The 18,550-nt window shown below is 34.5% G+C and overlaps 1 protein-coding gene across 4 annotated transcripts in view; it reads right to left on the reverse strand.

The window, feature by feature from the left end:
- The window catches only part of KHDRBS2 (KH RNA binding domain containing, signal transduction associated 2), a 769,555-nt gene that overhangs the window by 9,794 nt on the left and 741,211 nt on the right, over nt 1-18,550 (reverse strand). For all 4 annotated transcript variants that reach the window (XR_010835028.1, XM_067005885.1, XM_067005886.1 and 1 more), the window contains exon 8: nt 17,010-17,068. Coding sequence is in view for 3 of the 4 variants with exons in the window: in XM_067005885.1 (XP_066861986.1) it covers nt 17,010-17,068 (59 nt within the window). In the remaining variant the exon portion in view is untranslated. The remainder of the gene's footprint in view (nt 1-17,009; nt 17,069-18,550) is intronic.

Here is an 18,550-nt window from a genome sequence, read left to right on the forward strand (position 1 = left end):
ACATTCCCTGTTAGAAACAAGTAACACTTGAGATAACCCATTTAGAGAATAATAAAGGACTGTACTCCATTCCCAACTCTGGAGTTTTAAGACACATATGACAGGTACTCAGTAATTACTTATTGGATAAATTAATTAAATTTAAGTATTTTACATCTTCATTTTGTACCCAGAAAGAAGCCATAGACCTCCCTCAGATGGATCCCTTCAGTTTGAATGGAAGTCCCATGAGTCCTATAGCCAGGCATGCTTTTGAGTTCTAGTTCTGCCTCTTTCTTGTTGAAAGGCCTTTTTGGCAAGTCAGCAAGTCTCTTCATCTACATACTGATGGCACATTTTAATTGTCAGAAACCATTCTGAGCTTCTGACATGCATATCTAAATGCCTGTGGGACATCTCCTCAAGTGTCTCAAACTCAACTTTTCCAAAACTAAACATCTTTTTCTCCATGCTACTTAATACTCTAAGTTTCCTATTTCAGTGAATAATGCTATTACCTACAACTTACCTAGTTATACATCAGAAACCCTTGGCATCTTCTCCATTTTGCTCAGTAGGTCTAAGCAATCATCAAGCTTTTTCTTTTCTTCCTTAATATGTGTTTCACTCACCTGTTTCTTCCTATCTTCACTAATCCTATTCCATGGCAAGCCATTATCCTCTTTGCCAAGAGTACTCAGCTACCTTGTTATTTTTTGTGTTTTTCCATGATTTTAAGTATATATACGTATATATGTATATATATATGCCATAATGTATATGTGTTCTATTGTACATATGCATATATGAGTATATATATATTCCCTACTGTGTGTGTATATACATGTGTGTGCTTGTATACATTCCCTACTCTTGTCCACCTTGAGAGAGGAACTTGTCCAAATACAATTGATTAGGCCTGTTCAGTTGCTCTTGTAGCATACTCAAAATCAAGTCCAAATTTTTTAACAAGGAATTCCACACAAGGCCTAACATGGTCTGAACCTTGACTTCATTTTAGACAATTAGAGTTGATGACTTTGGTGATCATCTAAAGTACAAGTATTCTATGTTATTTATTGAAAAAAAATTCTTGTGTTTCAAAATACAAGTAATGTTGCTGATAAATTTAAGACTTTAAAATCTTTTTCTCAAAAGGAAGGTCATCTTATTTTTGCATGGAAATGGACCAATTAGGAGAAAGAACCAGTAAAACAAACCAGTTTAAAATTTCAAGTACAAAATACCCAAACTTTAGATACCTGTTAAATTTTGGCAAATGAATGATTTCACTTTGTTTAATATACTGAGAAAAAGCTTACATTTTCCCTAACAGTGAGTAAATGCTTATGGATAAGATTTTTTGATCACTCACTATTTTGATTCATTTTAAGAATGATGATGATTTCTGGTAGTGCTCCCACAAGCCAGAGATGCGTTGGGTCATTGGGACTTTTGAAGTGCTTCTCTTCGTTACTGGGGAACTTGTCCTAAATACCAAAATTTTCCTCAGAAGTGGTGAGATCCATTTTAGTCCTTGAAGATATTCTTAGGTGAAGTCCCTAAGTAGTTTTTGAAAGTATGTATTTCCAATTGGCTATCTGGACCATGAAACAAATAAAATATATCTCCAAGGTCCAAACTTAACATAAACAACAAATATGAATGTTTAAAATGTGGTACATATTGAAAATATAAATGGGTAAATTCAGAAAGACAGTTGGTAAATATATGAATAATCTATAATGAGGAACATTACAGAAACTTTGAGAAAAAATTCTGAAATACATTTGTGGCCCAGTAGTTTGTGCTTGATATTTCTCTATTAGCTTAAATTCATCACAATGGAATGTGTGTCTGTGACCATGGCTGGTTTTTATAATATGAGAATTAAATTCTCTTCCAGTTTCTTTTTTCAGTCTAGATATGGAAATCTGGGGGCCATTTTTCTTAACTTTACTGCATTTTTATACATACCCTTGTTTAGTACCCCCAAACTTACTTCATGTATATACCTAATTTCCAAATAACAGTGTGGTTTTGCAAGTTTATCTTCTGTGACTAAGATTAAGTTATTTGAATTACTGCTATTCTATAAGCTCCAGGAGAATTTTTAAAATGCCCAACAAACTTAAGGCTGTGCCAAGAAAGCATTCCAAGTAGTTTAACATGCAATGAGTGTTTTTTTACAAGCTTGTATGTTCCCAGTTGAGGCCATCACGATTTGAAATATGACTCACACTGTAATTTAAATATGCTGTGATTAGTATAACACTCCTCTCTTTGGTGGTGGTGCTATTTATTTTTATTTTATTTTTTAATTTATTTTTTTACTTTTTCTTTTATATTGGAGTATAGTTGATTTACAATATTGTGTTAGTTTCAGGTGTACAGCAAAGTGATTCAGTTAAATGTATACATATATCTATTATTTTTCAAATTCTTTTCCCATTTAGGTTTGCGACATAATATTGAGCAGAGTTGTCTTTGCTATACAGTAGGTCCTTATTGGTCATCCATTTAAAATATAGCAATGTGTGCATATTAATCCCTAACTATCCCTCCCCGTCACCCATCCCTCTGGTAACCATAAGTTCACTCTCTAAGTCTATGAGTCTGTTTCTATTTTGTAAAAAATTCATTTTTATTATTGTTTTAGATTCTGCATATAAGTGATATCATATGATATTTCTCTTTCTCTGCTCGACTTACTTCACTCAATGTGACAATCTCTAAGTCCATCCATGTTGCTGCAAATGGCATTATGTCATTGTTTTAAATGGCTGAGTAATATTCCATTGAATATATACCACATCTTCTTTATCCATTTCTCTGTTGATGGATATTTAAGTTGCTTCCATGTCTTGGCTATTGTAAAGAGTGCTGCAGTGAACATTGGGGTGCATATATCCTTTCAGACCATGTTTTCCTCTGGATACATGTTCAGGAGTAGGATTGCAGGGTCATATGGTAGTTGTATTTTTAGTTTCTTAAGGAACCACCATACTGTTTTTCATAGTGGCCACACCAACTTACATTCCCACCAACAGTGTAGGAGGGTCCCCTTCTCTCCACACCCTCTCTAGCATTTGTTGTTTGTGGATCTTTTGATGATAGCCATTCTGCTGGGTTGAGGTGATATCTCATTGCAGTTTTGATTTGCATTTCTCTAATAATTAGTGATATTGAACATCTTTTCATTTGCCTCTAGGCACTCTGTATGTCTTCTTTGGAGAAATGTCTATTTAGGTCTTCTGCCAGTTTTTGATTGAGTTGTTTGTTTTTATGATATTAAGCTGCATGAGCTGTTTGTAAATTTTGGAGACAAATCCCTTGTCGGTCATATCATTTGCAAATATTTTCTCCCATTCTGTGGGTTGTCTTTTCATTTTATTTATGGTTTCCTTTTCTGTGAAAAAGCTTTTGAGTTTACTTAGGTTCCATTTGTTTATTTTTGTTTTTATTTCCATTACTCTGGGAGACAGATCAAAAAAGATATTGCTGTGATTTATGACAGAGAGTGTTTTTCCAATGTTTTCCTCTAAGAGTTTTACAGTACCTGGTCTCACATTTAGGTCTTTAATCCATTTTGAGTTTATTTTTGTGTATGGTGTTAAAGAATGTTCTAATTTCATTTTTTACATATAGCTGTCCAGTTCTCCAAGCACCATTTATTGAAGAGACTGTCTTTCCTCCATTGTATAGTCTTGCTTCCTTTGTTGTAGATTAACTTACCACAGGGCATGGGTTTATTTCTGGGTTTTCTGTCCTTTTCCATTTTTGTGCCAGTACCATACTGTTTTGATGACTATAGTTTTGTAGTGTAGTCTGAAGTCAGGGAACCAGATTCCTCCAGCTCCATTTTTCTTTCTCAAGATTGCTTTGGCTATTCGGGGTCTTTTATGTCTCCATATAAATTTTAAGATTTTTTGTTCTAGTTCTGTGAAAAACTGTCATTGGCAATTTGATATGGATTGCATTGAATCTGTAGACTGCCTTGGGTCAAATAGTCATTTTGACAATATTGATTCTTCCAATCCAAAAACATGGTGTATCTTTCCATCTGTTTGTGCCATCTTTGATTTCTTTCATCAGTGTCTTATAGTTTTTGGAGTACAGGTCTTTTGTCTCCTTAGGCAAGTTTATTCCTAGGTATTTTATTCTTTTTGATGTGATTCTTTTGTTTCCTAATGAAACAAACAATAGAATTGTTTCTTGAATTTCTCTGTCTGATCTTTTATTGCTTTTGTACAGAAATGCAACCGATTTTTGCATATTAATTTTGTATCCTGCAACATTACCAAATTCATTGATGAGCTCTAGTAGTTTACTGGTAGTATCTTTAGGATTTTCTATGCATCAGATTATGTCATCTGCAAACAGTGACAGTTTTACTCCTTTTCCAATTTGGATTCCCTTTATTTCTTTTTCTTCTCTGATTGCTAGGGTTAGGACTTCCAAAACTATGTTGAATAAAAGTGGTGAGAGTGGACATCCTTGTCTTGTTCCTGATCTTGGAGGAAATGTTTTCAGCTTTTCACTGTTGAGTATGATGTTAGCTGTAGGTTTGTCATATGTGACCTTTATTACATTGAGGTAGGTCCCCTCTATGTCCACTTTCTGGATAGTTTTTATCATACATGAGTGTTGAATTTTGTCAAAAGCTTTTTCTGCATCTATTAAGATGATCATGTGGTTTTTATTATTTGATTTGTTGATATGGTGTATCACACTGATTTCTGGTTATTGTAAAATTTTTGCATCATTGAGATAAATCCCATTTGATCATGGTGTATGACCCTTTTACTGTATTGTTGGATTCAGATAGTATTTTGGTGAGGATTTTTGTGTGTATATTCATCAGTGATATTGGCATGTAATTTTCTTTTTTTGTGGTACCTTTGTCTGGCTTTGGTATCAGGGTAAAGGTGGCTCATAGAATGAGCTTGGGAGTTTTCCTTCCTCTGCAATTTTTTGAAACAGTTTCAGAAGAATGGGTGTTAACTCTTCTCTAAAAGTTTGATAGAATTTCCCTGTGAAGCCATCTGGTACTGGACTTTTGTTTGTTGGGAGTTTTTAAATCACAGTTTCAATTTCAGTGCTTGTGAATTGTCTGTTAATATATTCTCTTTCTTCCTGGTCCAGTCTTGGGAGATTGTACCTTTCTAAGAATCTGTCCATTTCTTCCAGGTTGTCTGTTTTATTGGCATACAGTTGCTCATAGTATTCTCTTATAATCCTCTGTATTTCTGTGGTGTCTGTAGTAACTTCTCTTTTTTCATTTCTAATTTTATCGATTTGAGTCCTCTCCCTTTTTTTTCTTGATGAGTCTAGATAAAAGTTTATCAAATTTCTTTACCTTTTCAAAGAACCAGCTTTTAGTTTCACTGATCTTTGTTACTGTTTTCTTCACCTCAATTTATTTCTTCTCTGATCTTTATGATTTCTTTCCTTCTACTAACTTTAGTTTTTGTTTGTTCTTCTTTCTCCAGTTGCTTTAGGTGTAAGTTTTAGTTATTTATTTGAGATTTTTCTTCTTTCCTGAGGTAAGATTTTATTGGTATAAACTTCCCTCTTAGAACTGCTTTTGCTGCATCCCATAGACTTTGGATCAATATACTTTCATTTTCATTTGTCGCCAGGTATTTTTTGTTTTCCCCTTTGATTTCTTCAGTGATACATTGTTGTTTAGTAGCATATTGTTTAACCTCCACGTGCTTGTGATTTTTACATTTTTTTCTTGTAGTTTATTTCTAAACCTATAGCATTGTGGTCAGAAAACTTGCTTGATATGATTTCAATTTTCTTAAATTTACCAAGGCTTGTTCTGTGACCCAGCATGTGGTCAGTCCTGGAGTATGCTCTGTGTGCATGTGAGATGAATGTATATTCTGCTGCTTTTGGATGGAATGCTCTATAAATTAAGTCCATCTTGTCTAATGTGTCATTTAAGGTCTGTGCTTCCTTACTGACTTTCTGTCTGGATAATCTGTCCATTGTTGTAAGTTGGATGTTAACGTCCCCCACTATTACTGTGTTACTGTCAATTTCTCCTTTTATGGCTGTTAGTATTTGCATTATATATTGAGATGCTCTTATGTTGGGTGCATAGATATTTACAATTGTTATATCTTCTTCTTGCATTGATCCTTGATCATTATGCAGTGTCCTTCTTTGTCTCTTATAACAGTCTTTATTTTAAAGTCTATTTTGTCTGATATGAGTATTGCTAGTCCAGCTTTCTTTAGATTTCTATTTGCATGGTATACATTTTTCCATTCCCTCACTTTCAGTCTGTATGTGTCCCTAGGCCTGAAGTTGGGTCTCTTGTAGACAGCATATACACATGTCTTATTTTTGTATCCATTCAGCCAGTCTTTGTCTTTTGGTTGAAGAATTTAATCCATTTATATTTAAGGTAATTATCAATATGTATGTTCCTATTGCCATTTTAATTGTTTTGGGTTTGTTTATGTAGGTCTTTTTTCTTTCCTTCCTCTCCTCTCTTGTGGTTTGATGACCATCTTTACTCTCATGTTTGGGTTATTTTTTATTTGTGTGTGTGTATCTATTGTAGTTTTGGGGTTTGCTGTTCCCATGAGGTTTTGACATAGCAGTCTATATATGTACAAAGTTTTTTAAAGTTTCTGGTCTCTTTCCCACCTGGAGAATTTCCTTTAGCATTTGTTGCAATGCTGGTCTGGTGGTGCTGAATTCTCTTAGCTTTTGCTTATCTGTGAAGCTTTTGATTTTGCCATCAAATTTGAATTAAAGCCTTGTTGGCTAGAGTATTCTTGGTTGTTGATTCTTCCCTTTCATCACTTTAAATATATCACCCCACTCCCTTTATGTCTGCAGAGTTTCTGCTGAGAAATCAGCCAATAATCTCATGGGAGTTCCCTTATATGTTATTTGTTGTTTTTCCCTTGTTGCTTTTAATATTTTTAAATGTCCTTAATTTTTGTCAATTTGATTGCTATGCATCTTGGCATGTTCCTTCCTGGGTTTACCCTGCCTGGGACACTCTGCTTCCTGGACTTAAGTGACAGTTTCCTTTCCCATGTTAGGTACATTTTCAACTATTATCTCTTCAAGTATTTTCTCAGGATCTTTCTCTCTCTCTTTTCCTTCTGGGACCCCTATAATGTGAATATTGGTGTGTTTATTGTTGTCTCAGAGGTCTCTTAGACTGTCTTCATTTCTTTTCATTCCTTCTCCTTTATTCTGTTCCATGGCAGTGATTTCCACCATTCTGTCTTCCTAGTCACTTATCCATTCTTCTGCCTAAGTTATCCTGCTATTGATTCCTTCTAGTGTATTTTTCATTTCAGTTATTGTATTGTTCATCTCTGTTTGTCTGTTCTTTAGTTCTTCTTAGTCTTTGTTAAACATTTCTTGCATCTTCTCAATCCTTGCCTCCATTCTTTTTCTGAGATCCTGGATCATCTTCACTATCATCATTCTGAAATCTTTTTCTGGAAGTTTGCCTATCTCCTCTTCACTTAGTTGTTTTTCTGGGGTTTTATCTTGTTCCTTCATCTGGAACATAATCCTCTGCCATTTCATTTTTTCTAACTTTCTCTATTGTGGTTTCCATTCTGCTGGCTGCAGGATTGTATTTCTTCTTGCTTCTATTGTCTGCCCTTTGGTGGATGAGGCTATTAAGAGGCTTGTGCAAGCTTCCTGATAGGGGGTACTGGCGGTGGGTAGAATTGGGTCTTGTCCCTCTGGCGGCAAGGCCCTGCTCAGTAAAACTTTAATCCACTTGTCTGCTCATGGATGGGGCTGTGTTCCCTCCCTGATAGTTTTTTGGCCTGAGGCAATCCAGCACTGGATCATGCAGGCTGTTTGTTGAGGTTAATGGTGATCTCCAGGAGGGCTCACACCAATGAGTACTTCCCAGAACTTTTGCTGCCAGTGTTTTTGTCCCTGCAGTGAGCCACAGCTACCCCCTGCCTCTGCATTGAGACCTTCCAACACTAGCAGGTAGGTCTGGCCCAGTGTCTTATGGGATCACTGATTTCTTCCCCTGGGTCCTGGTGCACACAAGACTTTGTGTGTGCCCTCCAAGAGTGGAGTTTCTGTTTCCCTCAGTCCTGTGAAAGTCCTGAAATCAAACCCCACTGGCTTTCAAAGCCAGATTCTCTGGAGACTCCTCCTCCTGTTGCTGGACCCCCAGGCTGGGAAGACTGATGTGGGGCTTAGAACTTTCACTCCTGTGGGATAACTTCTGTGGTATATTTGTTTTCTAGTTTGTGGGTGGCCCAACCAGTGGGTATGGGATTTGATCTTATCATGATCATGCCTCTCCTACCATCTTGTTGTGGCTTCTTATTTATCTTTGGATGTAGGATGTCTTTTTTTGGTAGGTTCCAGCATTTTTTCTGTCAATGGTTGTTCAGCAATTAGTTGTGATTTTGGTGTTTTTGTAAGAAGAGGGTGAGCTCACATCCTTCTACTCCACCATCTTGAGCTAATCAGCTGGTGCTATTTATTTTTAAACTGTCTAGTCTGTTTAACCCCTAGTCTGCACATTTTACATGTTATCATATTTAATAATAACTTGATTTTATGTGTACTATTGCATTTCTAATTATCACCCCTTGATTATCATCCCTTACAAATTGCATATGTAGTTTGAAATTTTAACTTATATTTTATTCTTGACTCTGCTATACAATATCTTGCTGCTGTAGACAAATAAAGGTAAGTTCTCAATATTTTAAATTAAGTATGTTACTTTCTTCTTTCTTTGGAGTTAAGATTCCATCTAAATAAAAAGGAAATAAATAACCCAGTTAGAAAGATTTCCAAAAAAACAATGGTGAATGATAATTGGACACAATGTAGAAGCTTCTCTGACATAAGCCAAAAACAATACTTCAATTATTGTTGAATAAAATTCTGAATCAATCAAAACATGCAGAATTTGGTCATAGACCTTTTCTTTTGAAATGCCCGTGAGGGCTTTATGAGAAATAATGGAAGGAAGAATAAGAATGATGATATAAAATAATATTTTATGATCCTCTTCTCAAAGAAGTCCAATAACATCTTTAATTCAGTGAAGACAGTGGGCTTGGTGGCATACCTTTGTAGACAGAGACTGAACCTGTAGTTCCTGGATTTCCTTACACACGCCACCCCCCACCCCCACTCACAACATCTGTCATTTCTATACTTGATAATAGAAATGAGCCCAGATTGTATTCTCAGACCAACTACAAGTTTTGGGAGTTAAAAATACAAATCAGACTTTAAACTCAGCAGAATGTTACCCTGGCTGCTTGACCAGCTCTGGTTCCCTCTGATTTTGCCCCACAAGCCTCTGCCTGCTTTCTCAGATTGGTGCCCTCATCTCAACACCTGTGTGAAAACAATTTTGGCCACATTTGTCCCTGGTTACCACAAGGTAACCTTTAAACTCTGGAATTTCCTAGAGTAATTGGAGTGTCTTGGTTATGCATGATGGACCCCTCTGACCACACCTGACCTGATAGTTCATGCTAACCAGATGACTCAGGATGGGGGGTGGTCATGCCAGAAAGACCAACTATGAGGTTAGAGGGTTTGGGCTTTTACCATGTGATACCAGTCCACCCTGGGGAGGATGGGAGGCTGTAGATAAATGATCTAATCAATAATGCCTACATAATAAAACAATGATAAAAAACTCTGGGCACTGAGATTTACATAAGCTTCCCTGGATGGCAATACTTTTCATTGCTACACATCAATGTTGCCAGGAGGATAACACTGCCCTGAAGGTTTTGAAAGCTTCACATTTGGGATCCTTCCAGGCCTTGCCCTATGTGTCTCTCCCTTTGCTGGTTTTGCTCTCTATCCTATTGTTATAATAAAGTTAACTGTAAGTATATAACTTTCCTTAATTCTATGAGTTATTATGGCAAATTATCAAACCTAAGGAGGTAGTGGGAACCTCCAAATTTGTAGTCTGGGGTAACCCAAACTTGTGTCTGTGTGTAAAGTGGGGAAACTTTTGTGGAGAACTGTGCCCTTAACTGGCGAAGTTTGGCCTGACTCTGGGCACCCACTCTAGTCTCTTTGTTTGCTCTTCCTGGTCTTCTCAGCAATCTGAATCTTAGCCCTTTGCCCATGACTGTATCTATCCCTGCTGGAACTTCCAAACACTGAAAGCATCCTGGGTTTCTGTCAGTCCCCTGAGACTGAGGGGGCTGCCCCTGAAATCTTCTTTGACAATGACCAGACACCAGAGAGACTGACCTATTTTTTTTTCTTCTTCTTGGCACGTCTTACAACTGAGCTAAATGTTTGATAAGGTACCAGTATGGTTAAGTAATTTCTTCAATACAAAAAGACATCAGTTATTACTCATCAATAATTATAATTCCATTTTCAAAAACTGACATAGTTTTTCAGCAATTCATATATATCAATTCCCATTGAGTCATTCAATAAATTATGCCATATTTGATAAATGAAGTGTAGCAAATTTATTTCAGAACAATGTATCTTAGTCTTTTTTTTTAATCCATTCCCTCTTTTAATAAACATTAAATCTCCCTAAGCTCTGGAAATTCTATGAAGACACACTAAGGTGGCATAGCTCCTGTATATACATCTTCCTAGTTGGTGTATTTCCATGTTGGCAAGAAAATGTTACCCCAGCTTTTAATTTTGTACTCTGTACTTTGTGTGTTTTTAAAAAAATTCTTTTTGTACATTCAAAATACAAATCTATATCATATTGAGTATATTTTTTGTACATGATCAGTTCATTCCAAGATTCTGACAATAAATCACTCAACTTTTGCCTCCCATTCAGTTAAAATTATTGTATTATTAACTCAGCAGAAAGTTAAGTAATGAAAGAACTTTCTTATGACTTGTTTTATTGGCTCATCAAGAGAGTTGTTAAATGCATGTGGATTATAATTTTTTGTGGACTTTCGATTGTGTGAATTTTAGACAAAATCAAATTTGAGATGTAACTGTTTAAACACACTTGTTCAAAAAGGCACTAAGTTTGTTCAAAAAAGGACTAAATTTTATTTTCCATTATTTAAACAGTTTTTTAAAAATTAATTTAAAATTCCTGGTTCTATAACACAATATTTACTTATAAAATCCCCACTGTTGTAAAAGTAGACTGTACATAACTTGTGTGTTGCCTTCAAGAATGCAGATGGCTAGCACAGTTTTGACCATGAAAGTCAAAACAGTTAAGACTGTAGGCCGCTTATCAGCATGCTCCCATGTATCCATCTAAAACTTATTCTCAACCTGAGCGTCCAAGAAGACCACCCAGGAACTTTTAACTGATGCCTAGTTCTCATCATCAAAGCTTATGATAGAGCTGAATTGGGATGGTAACTGGACACTGGTGTTTTTTCAAAATTCACCAGGTGATTTGAAAATGTATAATTAAGGTTAAGAATCTCTGATCTAAAATACTGAAAGGCAGGTTCCAGTATAACCTAAAATTGTTGAACTCAGGAGTGCATGATTCAAAATAAAATTTAAACCACTGTTAAGTACATCTAACTTCAAATGAGCAATGCAAGCAGTGAAGTGGTTGTGCCCTGCTCATTTTGGCTGTTTCTTGCTGAAGCAACATAATCTGAATTTATTATCAAAACTAGCTGGATTAGATATCCATTTCATTGCAACCTCTGAAATAGTAAAGAGCAGAAAATTAGCTTCTCCTTAAGGTAAGTTTACAACTGGATATTAAAATACTTCAGAAGCACAATTTCTTTAGTTCTTCTTGCCTTAAAAATAAAGTTTAAAAATCTACATTAAAAGTTAAATTGAATAAATCACAGTGATATTTTCTCAATATTTCTCAATAACAACTTCAATATTAATCCTTTGATAAATACTTTGTATACACTACTATTTAAAATGACTGATAAATTCTTGCCCATATTAAGAAAGCTCATCTTCATTTGTAAAATCAATTTCCTCAAATTTCTATTTCTATTTACTATTGCAAATGATCTGTGTTTGCTCTTGAATAACATGGTGGCGTGATTGCCAGGTAGCTTCATTTTCCTTTGTTGTTTTCACAGCTTAATCAAAGCAGGGCTTATTTTCACATGGCGATAATAATCATTACAGCTCCTCATCACAAAATGAATGCATTTGTGTTCTGCAATCAACTTGAAGTGAGGCACTCAAATGCCCTAACTAGGGTACAAAAATTCTTTCTTCTTTCATTCATTTCAAGACAGTGTATTAATATTACCCTCCTTGATTCCACACACCTATCATCTAAAATGCCACTACAGAATAGACCCATAATTAGCTCTTCAGTTCTTACATTAAATACATTTTAATAAACAGCTCTCTTCTCTGAGAATAGAATATTACTGTCCATTCTTAGCTATCAATCTCAGATTAGAGGGTGTTTCTTATTTGAAGTATTGATAAGACAAGCTGATCTGTGCACTGTACTTAAAATGCACCCTTATTGAATTATGAGCTATTCAGACTTATCCAAAACAATTATAATGACTCTGATAAGGTAGGAAATATTTTAAAAGTGCAAAAACTGATTTGGGATTTCTGTAAGTCAAATATTCATGTTCCAAAAAGAAGTTTAAGTTATCAGAAATTTAATGCTTAAATATTAATTTAATAATAATTTAACATCAATGAAATGTTTAATAATCTTTAATACAATAAATAATATAAGTAAGTTATTATATATTATATTTTATATATGAAGTAAATATAATTGTATCATATTTTCACTGATATTTATTTAAAATAATATTTAAAATTTCATATTTACATCATTGTAAGAAAATAGTTTAATATTCAATATTAAATTGTACAAAAATAACTTGAATAATTTAATTGCAATGAAGCCCAAAGGGATACATGATATTCACAGAAGTCAGCGTATTTGTTACTTCACCATGAATTATGGGCCCAAAAGAGACAAATACATTTTCAATCTGGTGGTACATGAAACATGATGTATAAAGATTCAGATTGAAGTGTCACACTGAATGACTGGATTTTTGCTTCTACTGGTTTCTTTCAAACTATTTTTGAAGGAATCCTGAATGAGAAATTCCATCCATGAGTCTTTTGAATGCAGGACACTGTTATTCTGGAGAGCATTCCTTTCCTCTCCCACAGCTCTTTCCTCAAGCCTGAGCAGCAGAGGAAGTTCTGGGGCAGCTGATTGTGAGCCTCCTCACATACTAAGTCTGGGTGTTGCCAGGAAACTGAGAATTGGAGCTGTTTGTTTTATAAAAATACAGATCTGTATCCATGACACAACCAAAATGTAACAGAGAGGAATTAGTAATTCAAAATAGGAGTGAATAAGCAGAGATGCAAGATTTACATTTTGGAGTAAATGTTATTAATTTAAAAGCTTGTGCACAGTTCATTAAAGATAAGCTATAAATGGATACTTGTTAACATGTGAGGTATGGAAAATTAGTGAAAAACATCAATCTATAATTGACATGAGTGGGTCCTCAAATCGCTGCTCCATGTGCATATTTAAATGTTATCATCTGCCCATTTGGACGTGATAGGCTGAGCAACCTATGGAACAAGAATCCTGAACTTAAAGTTCCCTTTACATAATCACCTAATACCAAAATCTGAGGATATATAATGCATATTAATTTAATTAGGCTTTATGATGCTGAGCTCTTACTATTTCTCATCATTTGACTTAGGCCTTTTTCTATTTTCTGTATAGAATATGGAAACATGGACACTCCCCAAATTTAAATCTCATGACTATATGGATTGACATGCAAGCAGATTCTTTATTTTCTGGTTATATAAAAGGAGTGTCCCTTTTCAAATCTACATATTTATGGTTAATTATAATGGCACATATGAAAATATATTAAATTCTGCATTTTGTCAAGGTATTATCCTAATGATTAAGAACTGAAAAGAAAAACTTTTATTTTATGGTGGAAAAATCTTATAGGAATATTTATAAAGCAATCTATGTTGTGTTTTCTTTTTAAATAAGATGTGTATCACGATGGATTTGAAAATTGGTAAAATATATAACAAACAGTAAAGAATGAGTAAATATAGTAGTGTAATTTAAATTTCCTTCTTTTAACTTAAATTTTCTATAGTGTATGTGTATTATTTTTAAAGTAAGAAAAAAATAACTTACTTTTAGATTAATCATACCTATGAATATACTTAGATTTCTTAACACCTGTGGCAAAAAATTTTTTTCTATAAAAATATATAATTACTTTCACATGTACATCACTTAAAACAGTCGCTTTTGTTCAGAGTTCCCGACTGCATTCTGTGACCCAGTGTAGCGGAGATGAGTCACAGTGAGCAGAGAGGATTATGGGACAATGGAAGGGGCCTGGGCTGCTGGTGGAAGGGGCCCTGACTTGTGAGCAGCCTTCTTGCTGAACTCCACTGTTTTCTATGAGCTGCACCATGAAGAAATGTTGCAACGTGTGGGTTAGATTTATTTGCCTCTGTCCCTGGAATGTCACTTCCTGACCCCAACAAAATAAGTAAATAAATTCTGTCCTGAATAACTACCCTTCTGACGTGAAAATCAAGAAGCACTTTCCAAATCAGAATGCATAGAGGGCTGATATATCAACATTTACAAGCAAAGAGTGAAATCGTCTTGAATGTGAAGTGTATTCTTGAATTAATGCTTGCTTAATGATGCCAGAAAATGGCCACAGATCCTGGTGGCCAAAGAAAAAGTCAAGACCCTAAAGCGAAGTCTACTTGTAGGCGTAAATGTGTCTAATCTTTCAATATTAAGAATATGGCCAATTTGGCTGAAACTTTAGTTAATAAAAGTTATTACTTAAAATTCCCTGCCTAATATAATTCTTACTCTGTCCAAACAGTCAAACAACTATCCACATTTTCTTCATTACTTTATTGAAAAGATTTATCATCTGCTTTCTGTGTGCAGAGAATTGCTTGTTGGTAAATTTTAATTTAACCCAGAATGAAAGCTAGTGCTTATGAGTAGGTGTAGCTTATAAAGTGATAGAGGCTGTTTGTCTCTAGACTTGGCAGCAGCAGAAGAGCTAAACACCCAGGAAAGCACACAATAGGTAACAGAGATGAGCCCAGCTCTCCTTACGATGACTCCTGCATATCCATTAGAAGGTCTGAGAAGTAATAGTTTGTATTCACACATTTTTCCCTATTGCCTTAATTACATGGCATTAATATTTTAAATGTAAACAATTGAGAAATAGATGGCCTACATGGGAAAAGAATCTAAAAAAAAAGTGGATTTATGTATATGTACAACTGATTCACTTCACTGTACACCTGAAACTAATACAACATTGTAAATCAACTATACTCCAAGAAAAATTTTTTTAAAAAAACAAGAAAGAATAAACAAATATGACAACTAAATGCAATGTGGCACTCTGGATTGAAACGTGGGACAGAAAGAAAATGTTGATGGAAAAAGTAGTAAAATCTAAATAAACTCTGGAGTTTAATTTTAAAAAATAAGAAAAGAAATCTCATATCCTATTACCAACTATGCAGTCAGATATCATCAAATTCATCCCTGCCATTGATTTCAGTGCATGTAATTCTGTAAAGTAAAGCTCATAGGGGATTTTTCCTCAAATTTATGTGCCATGTGTAAAAAACAATGACTGTATTTTGCAAATAAAAATTCAATTTTAAAAAGTGATTTATAAATAATATATCTTCTCATTAGAATGTAAGCTTTAAGTGATTGTTCACTGCAGTATCTCCAGGATTGAGAACAATGAGTTACATGTGTTAGCCATTAAATAAATATCTGTTACATGAGTAATGTTCTCTGACCTTCTACTGAATCACATGGTTTATAGCCTGGCACAATTTTTATAGGTAGGAATAGTTTCTCAACAGTAGACAGCAGAAACCAGGGAGGAACAATATCTATCATGTACACCATCATATTCCTGGAGACTGATAATACCTTTGTGCACAAAAGACAGATGTCCATTTGTACTATAAAATGGAGATAAAATACTTCAAGTTTCAATACATTATAAAGAAAAAAATAAGAAAATATATGTAGGTACTCAGCTTATGGAGAGCAGTGATTGTAATGGTGGCTTATTTTTATGCTCCTACTTCTGAGTTGGCCTCATGAGAGTCACCGGAGAAGTGAGCTGATTTGATACCTCTGGTTCCAAGGAGGGTGTACTTCTTTTTCTCTGATGTCTGGACCTTCCCTTCTCTGTCCTGATGGAGCACTACACCTTCATCATGTGGAGTCCTGAACACAGGCAATGTTCATCATTTCCTTTACTGCTCCTCATAAAGAGGAACAGAGTGGCCTTGGTATTATTTTAATAAAAATCCAGGACTGGGAACATTTAAATGAGTGTTATTTTTCAAGGCAGTCAACTGATGCTGCTGCACATATATTTTCAGGAACCAGAAACTACACTTCTAAAGTGAAGTACTATATTGATATATCATAGGCACTCAACAAATCTTACTGAATTGTTAACTTTAAGTGGTTTTTAAATTAAACAATGTAATTTTGAAATTAATTTTATAGACTTAGACTGACATTTTTATTGACTATTAATTCTTATGAGTCAATCATTATTTGGCACTTTCAGGAACTACACATGCTATAAAAATAACTTAAAAGTTACCATTTCTGCCCTTCAAAGTTTTAAAATCTTTTAATTGTATATTATTCTAAGGATCATTGTGATAGTAGAAAGACAGCATTGCTGTCATATCAATGAGTCAGACAATGGACACAGTGAAACATGTAAGAAAGACACTATTCTTAATGTTTACTGTTGCTGTTGAAAATTTTATATGATTGTGATTAATTGCTTTTGAAATTTTGATCAAAATCGATCTGTCCAATTTTCTGGCACTGACTCTCTACATCAAATCTTACCCTGGAATTACATAAATCAATGTAGTCTGGACTTCTGTAAAAACTGGGGGAGAGAAAGATAGAAGTAATTTCTGAGTTGTCAGTGACTGATGGATGTTTTGATTTCACACTTTTAGTAAAGTAAAGGTCTTACCGTAGCTGTCATAGGCATCCTCACTTACTCCATGACCATAGTCATAGTACTCAGGCACACTGCAATAGATTTAGACAGCGATCAATGTTACTGTATTCAGGAGGAATCAACCCAAAAACTCATACGGAATTTGAATGCAAAATGTGTGCTAAGGTAATATCCCAAGAATCTCTAGGCATAAATCACATATTTGAACATAAATAATAATAGAATAATATTCATCAAATAATAGAATTCACAGAAAAATATTCAGTAAGAAAAATACAGGTTCTTGACAAAGAGTGCTATGATTTTCTCACCCCACCTCAGTACTTTATCTCTATCCTCCAATTATATAAATCAAATTTCCTCTAAAGCACAAGTATGATATTTCAAGAGAAGAGTTATAAAAGGTCTATTTCTAAGAAAAGTGCTACAAAAGATGACAATCTGGTCAATTGTGTGTGGGTTTTAATGCAATTACCTTAGGAAATATACATCAATTTCATCTTCACTTCCAAGCACTGAAATTATATTTATACTCCCTTCCAACTCTTCCACAGTATGTCCCTAGGCTTCCCAAATACGTAAGCTATTTCTTCTCACTTAATATCTTGCTAGATGCTTAGCCTAATGTTACCAAGTCATAATTTTTAAAAACACTATACAAAAAGTGGAAATTATTTTAACTTAGCTTAGTATTTGGATAACTAATGTATATTTTAATTTTATTTAGAGATCTAAAAATATTTGTGATACACTGTATTTTTCATTCAAATAAGCTCATTCATTTAAAGTTCTCTACCTCATCTATACAACAGAATATTACGCAGCCATAAAAAGAAATGAAATTGAGTTATTTGTAGTGACATGGATGGACTTAGAGTCTGTCATACAGAGTTCACTCTTTAAGTCAGAAAGAGAAAAATAAATACAGTATACTAATACATATATATGGAATCTAAAAATAAAATGGTTTTGATGCACCTAGGGGCAGGACAGGAATAAAAACTCAGACATAGAGAATGGACTTGAAGACATGGGGAAGGGAAATGGTAAGCTGGCATGAAATGAGAGAGTAGCACTAACATATATACACTACCAAATGTAAAATAGATAGCTAGTGGGAAGCAGCTGCATCACATGAAGAGATCAGCTTTGTGCTTTGTGACCACCTAGAGGGGTGGGATAAAGAGGGTGAGAGGGAGATGCAAGAGGGAGGGGATATGGGGATATATGTATACATTTAGCTGATTCACTTTGTTGTACAGCAGAAACTAACACAACATTGTAAAGCAATTATACTCCAAGAAAGATGTTAAAAAAAAAAGATGACTCCAATGGAATAAAAAGAAAATGTTCAAATTCTTTCACAAAGTAATTAAAACAATGAATCAAAACCTGACAAAACTGCAAAAAAGAAAAGGATAGTTCAAATCAGAAATTGATCATATTATTGAGTTCACTGGACTATCTGAAAATAAGATGAAAAGATGTTTAGTTAAATTTCATATCCATTCTTCTTTTAATTTACTTTTATTTTTTTCTAGGTTTAATGAGCT

The sequence above is a fragment of the Kogia breviceps genome, chromosome 10 (genome assembly GCF_026419965.1).
Source record: "Kogia breviceps isolate mKogBre1 chromosome 10, mKogBre1 haplotype 1, whole genome shotgun sequence".
Classification (NCBI taxonomy): Eukaryota; Metazoa; Chordata; class Mammalia; order Artiodactyla; family Physeteridae; genus Kogia; species Kogia breviceps.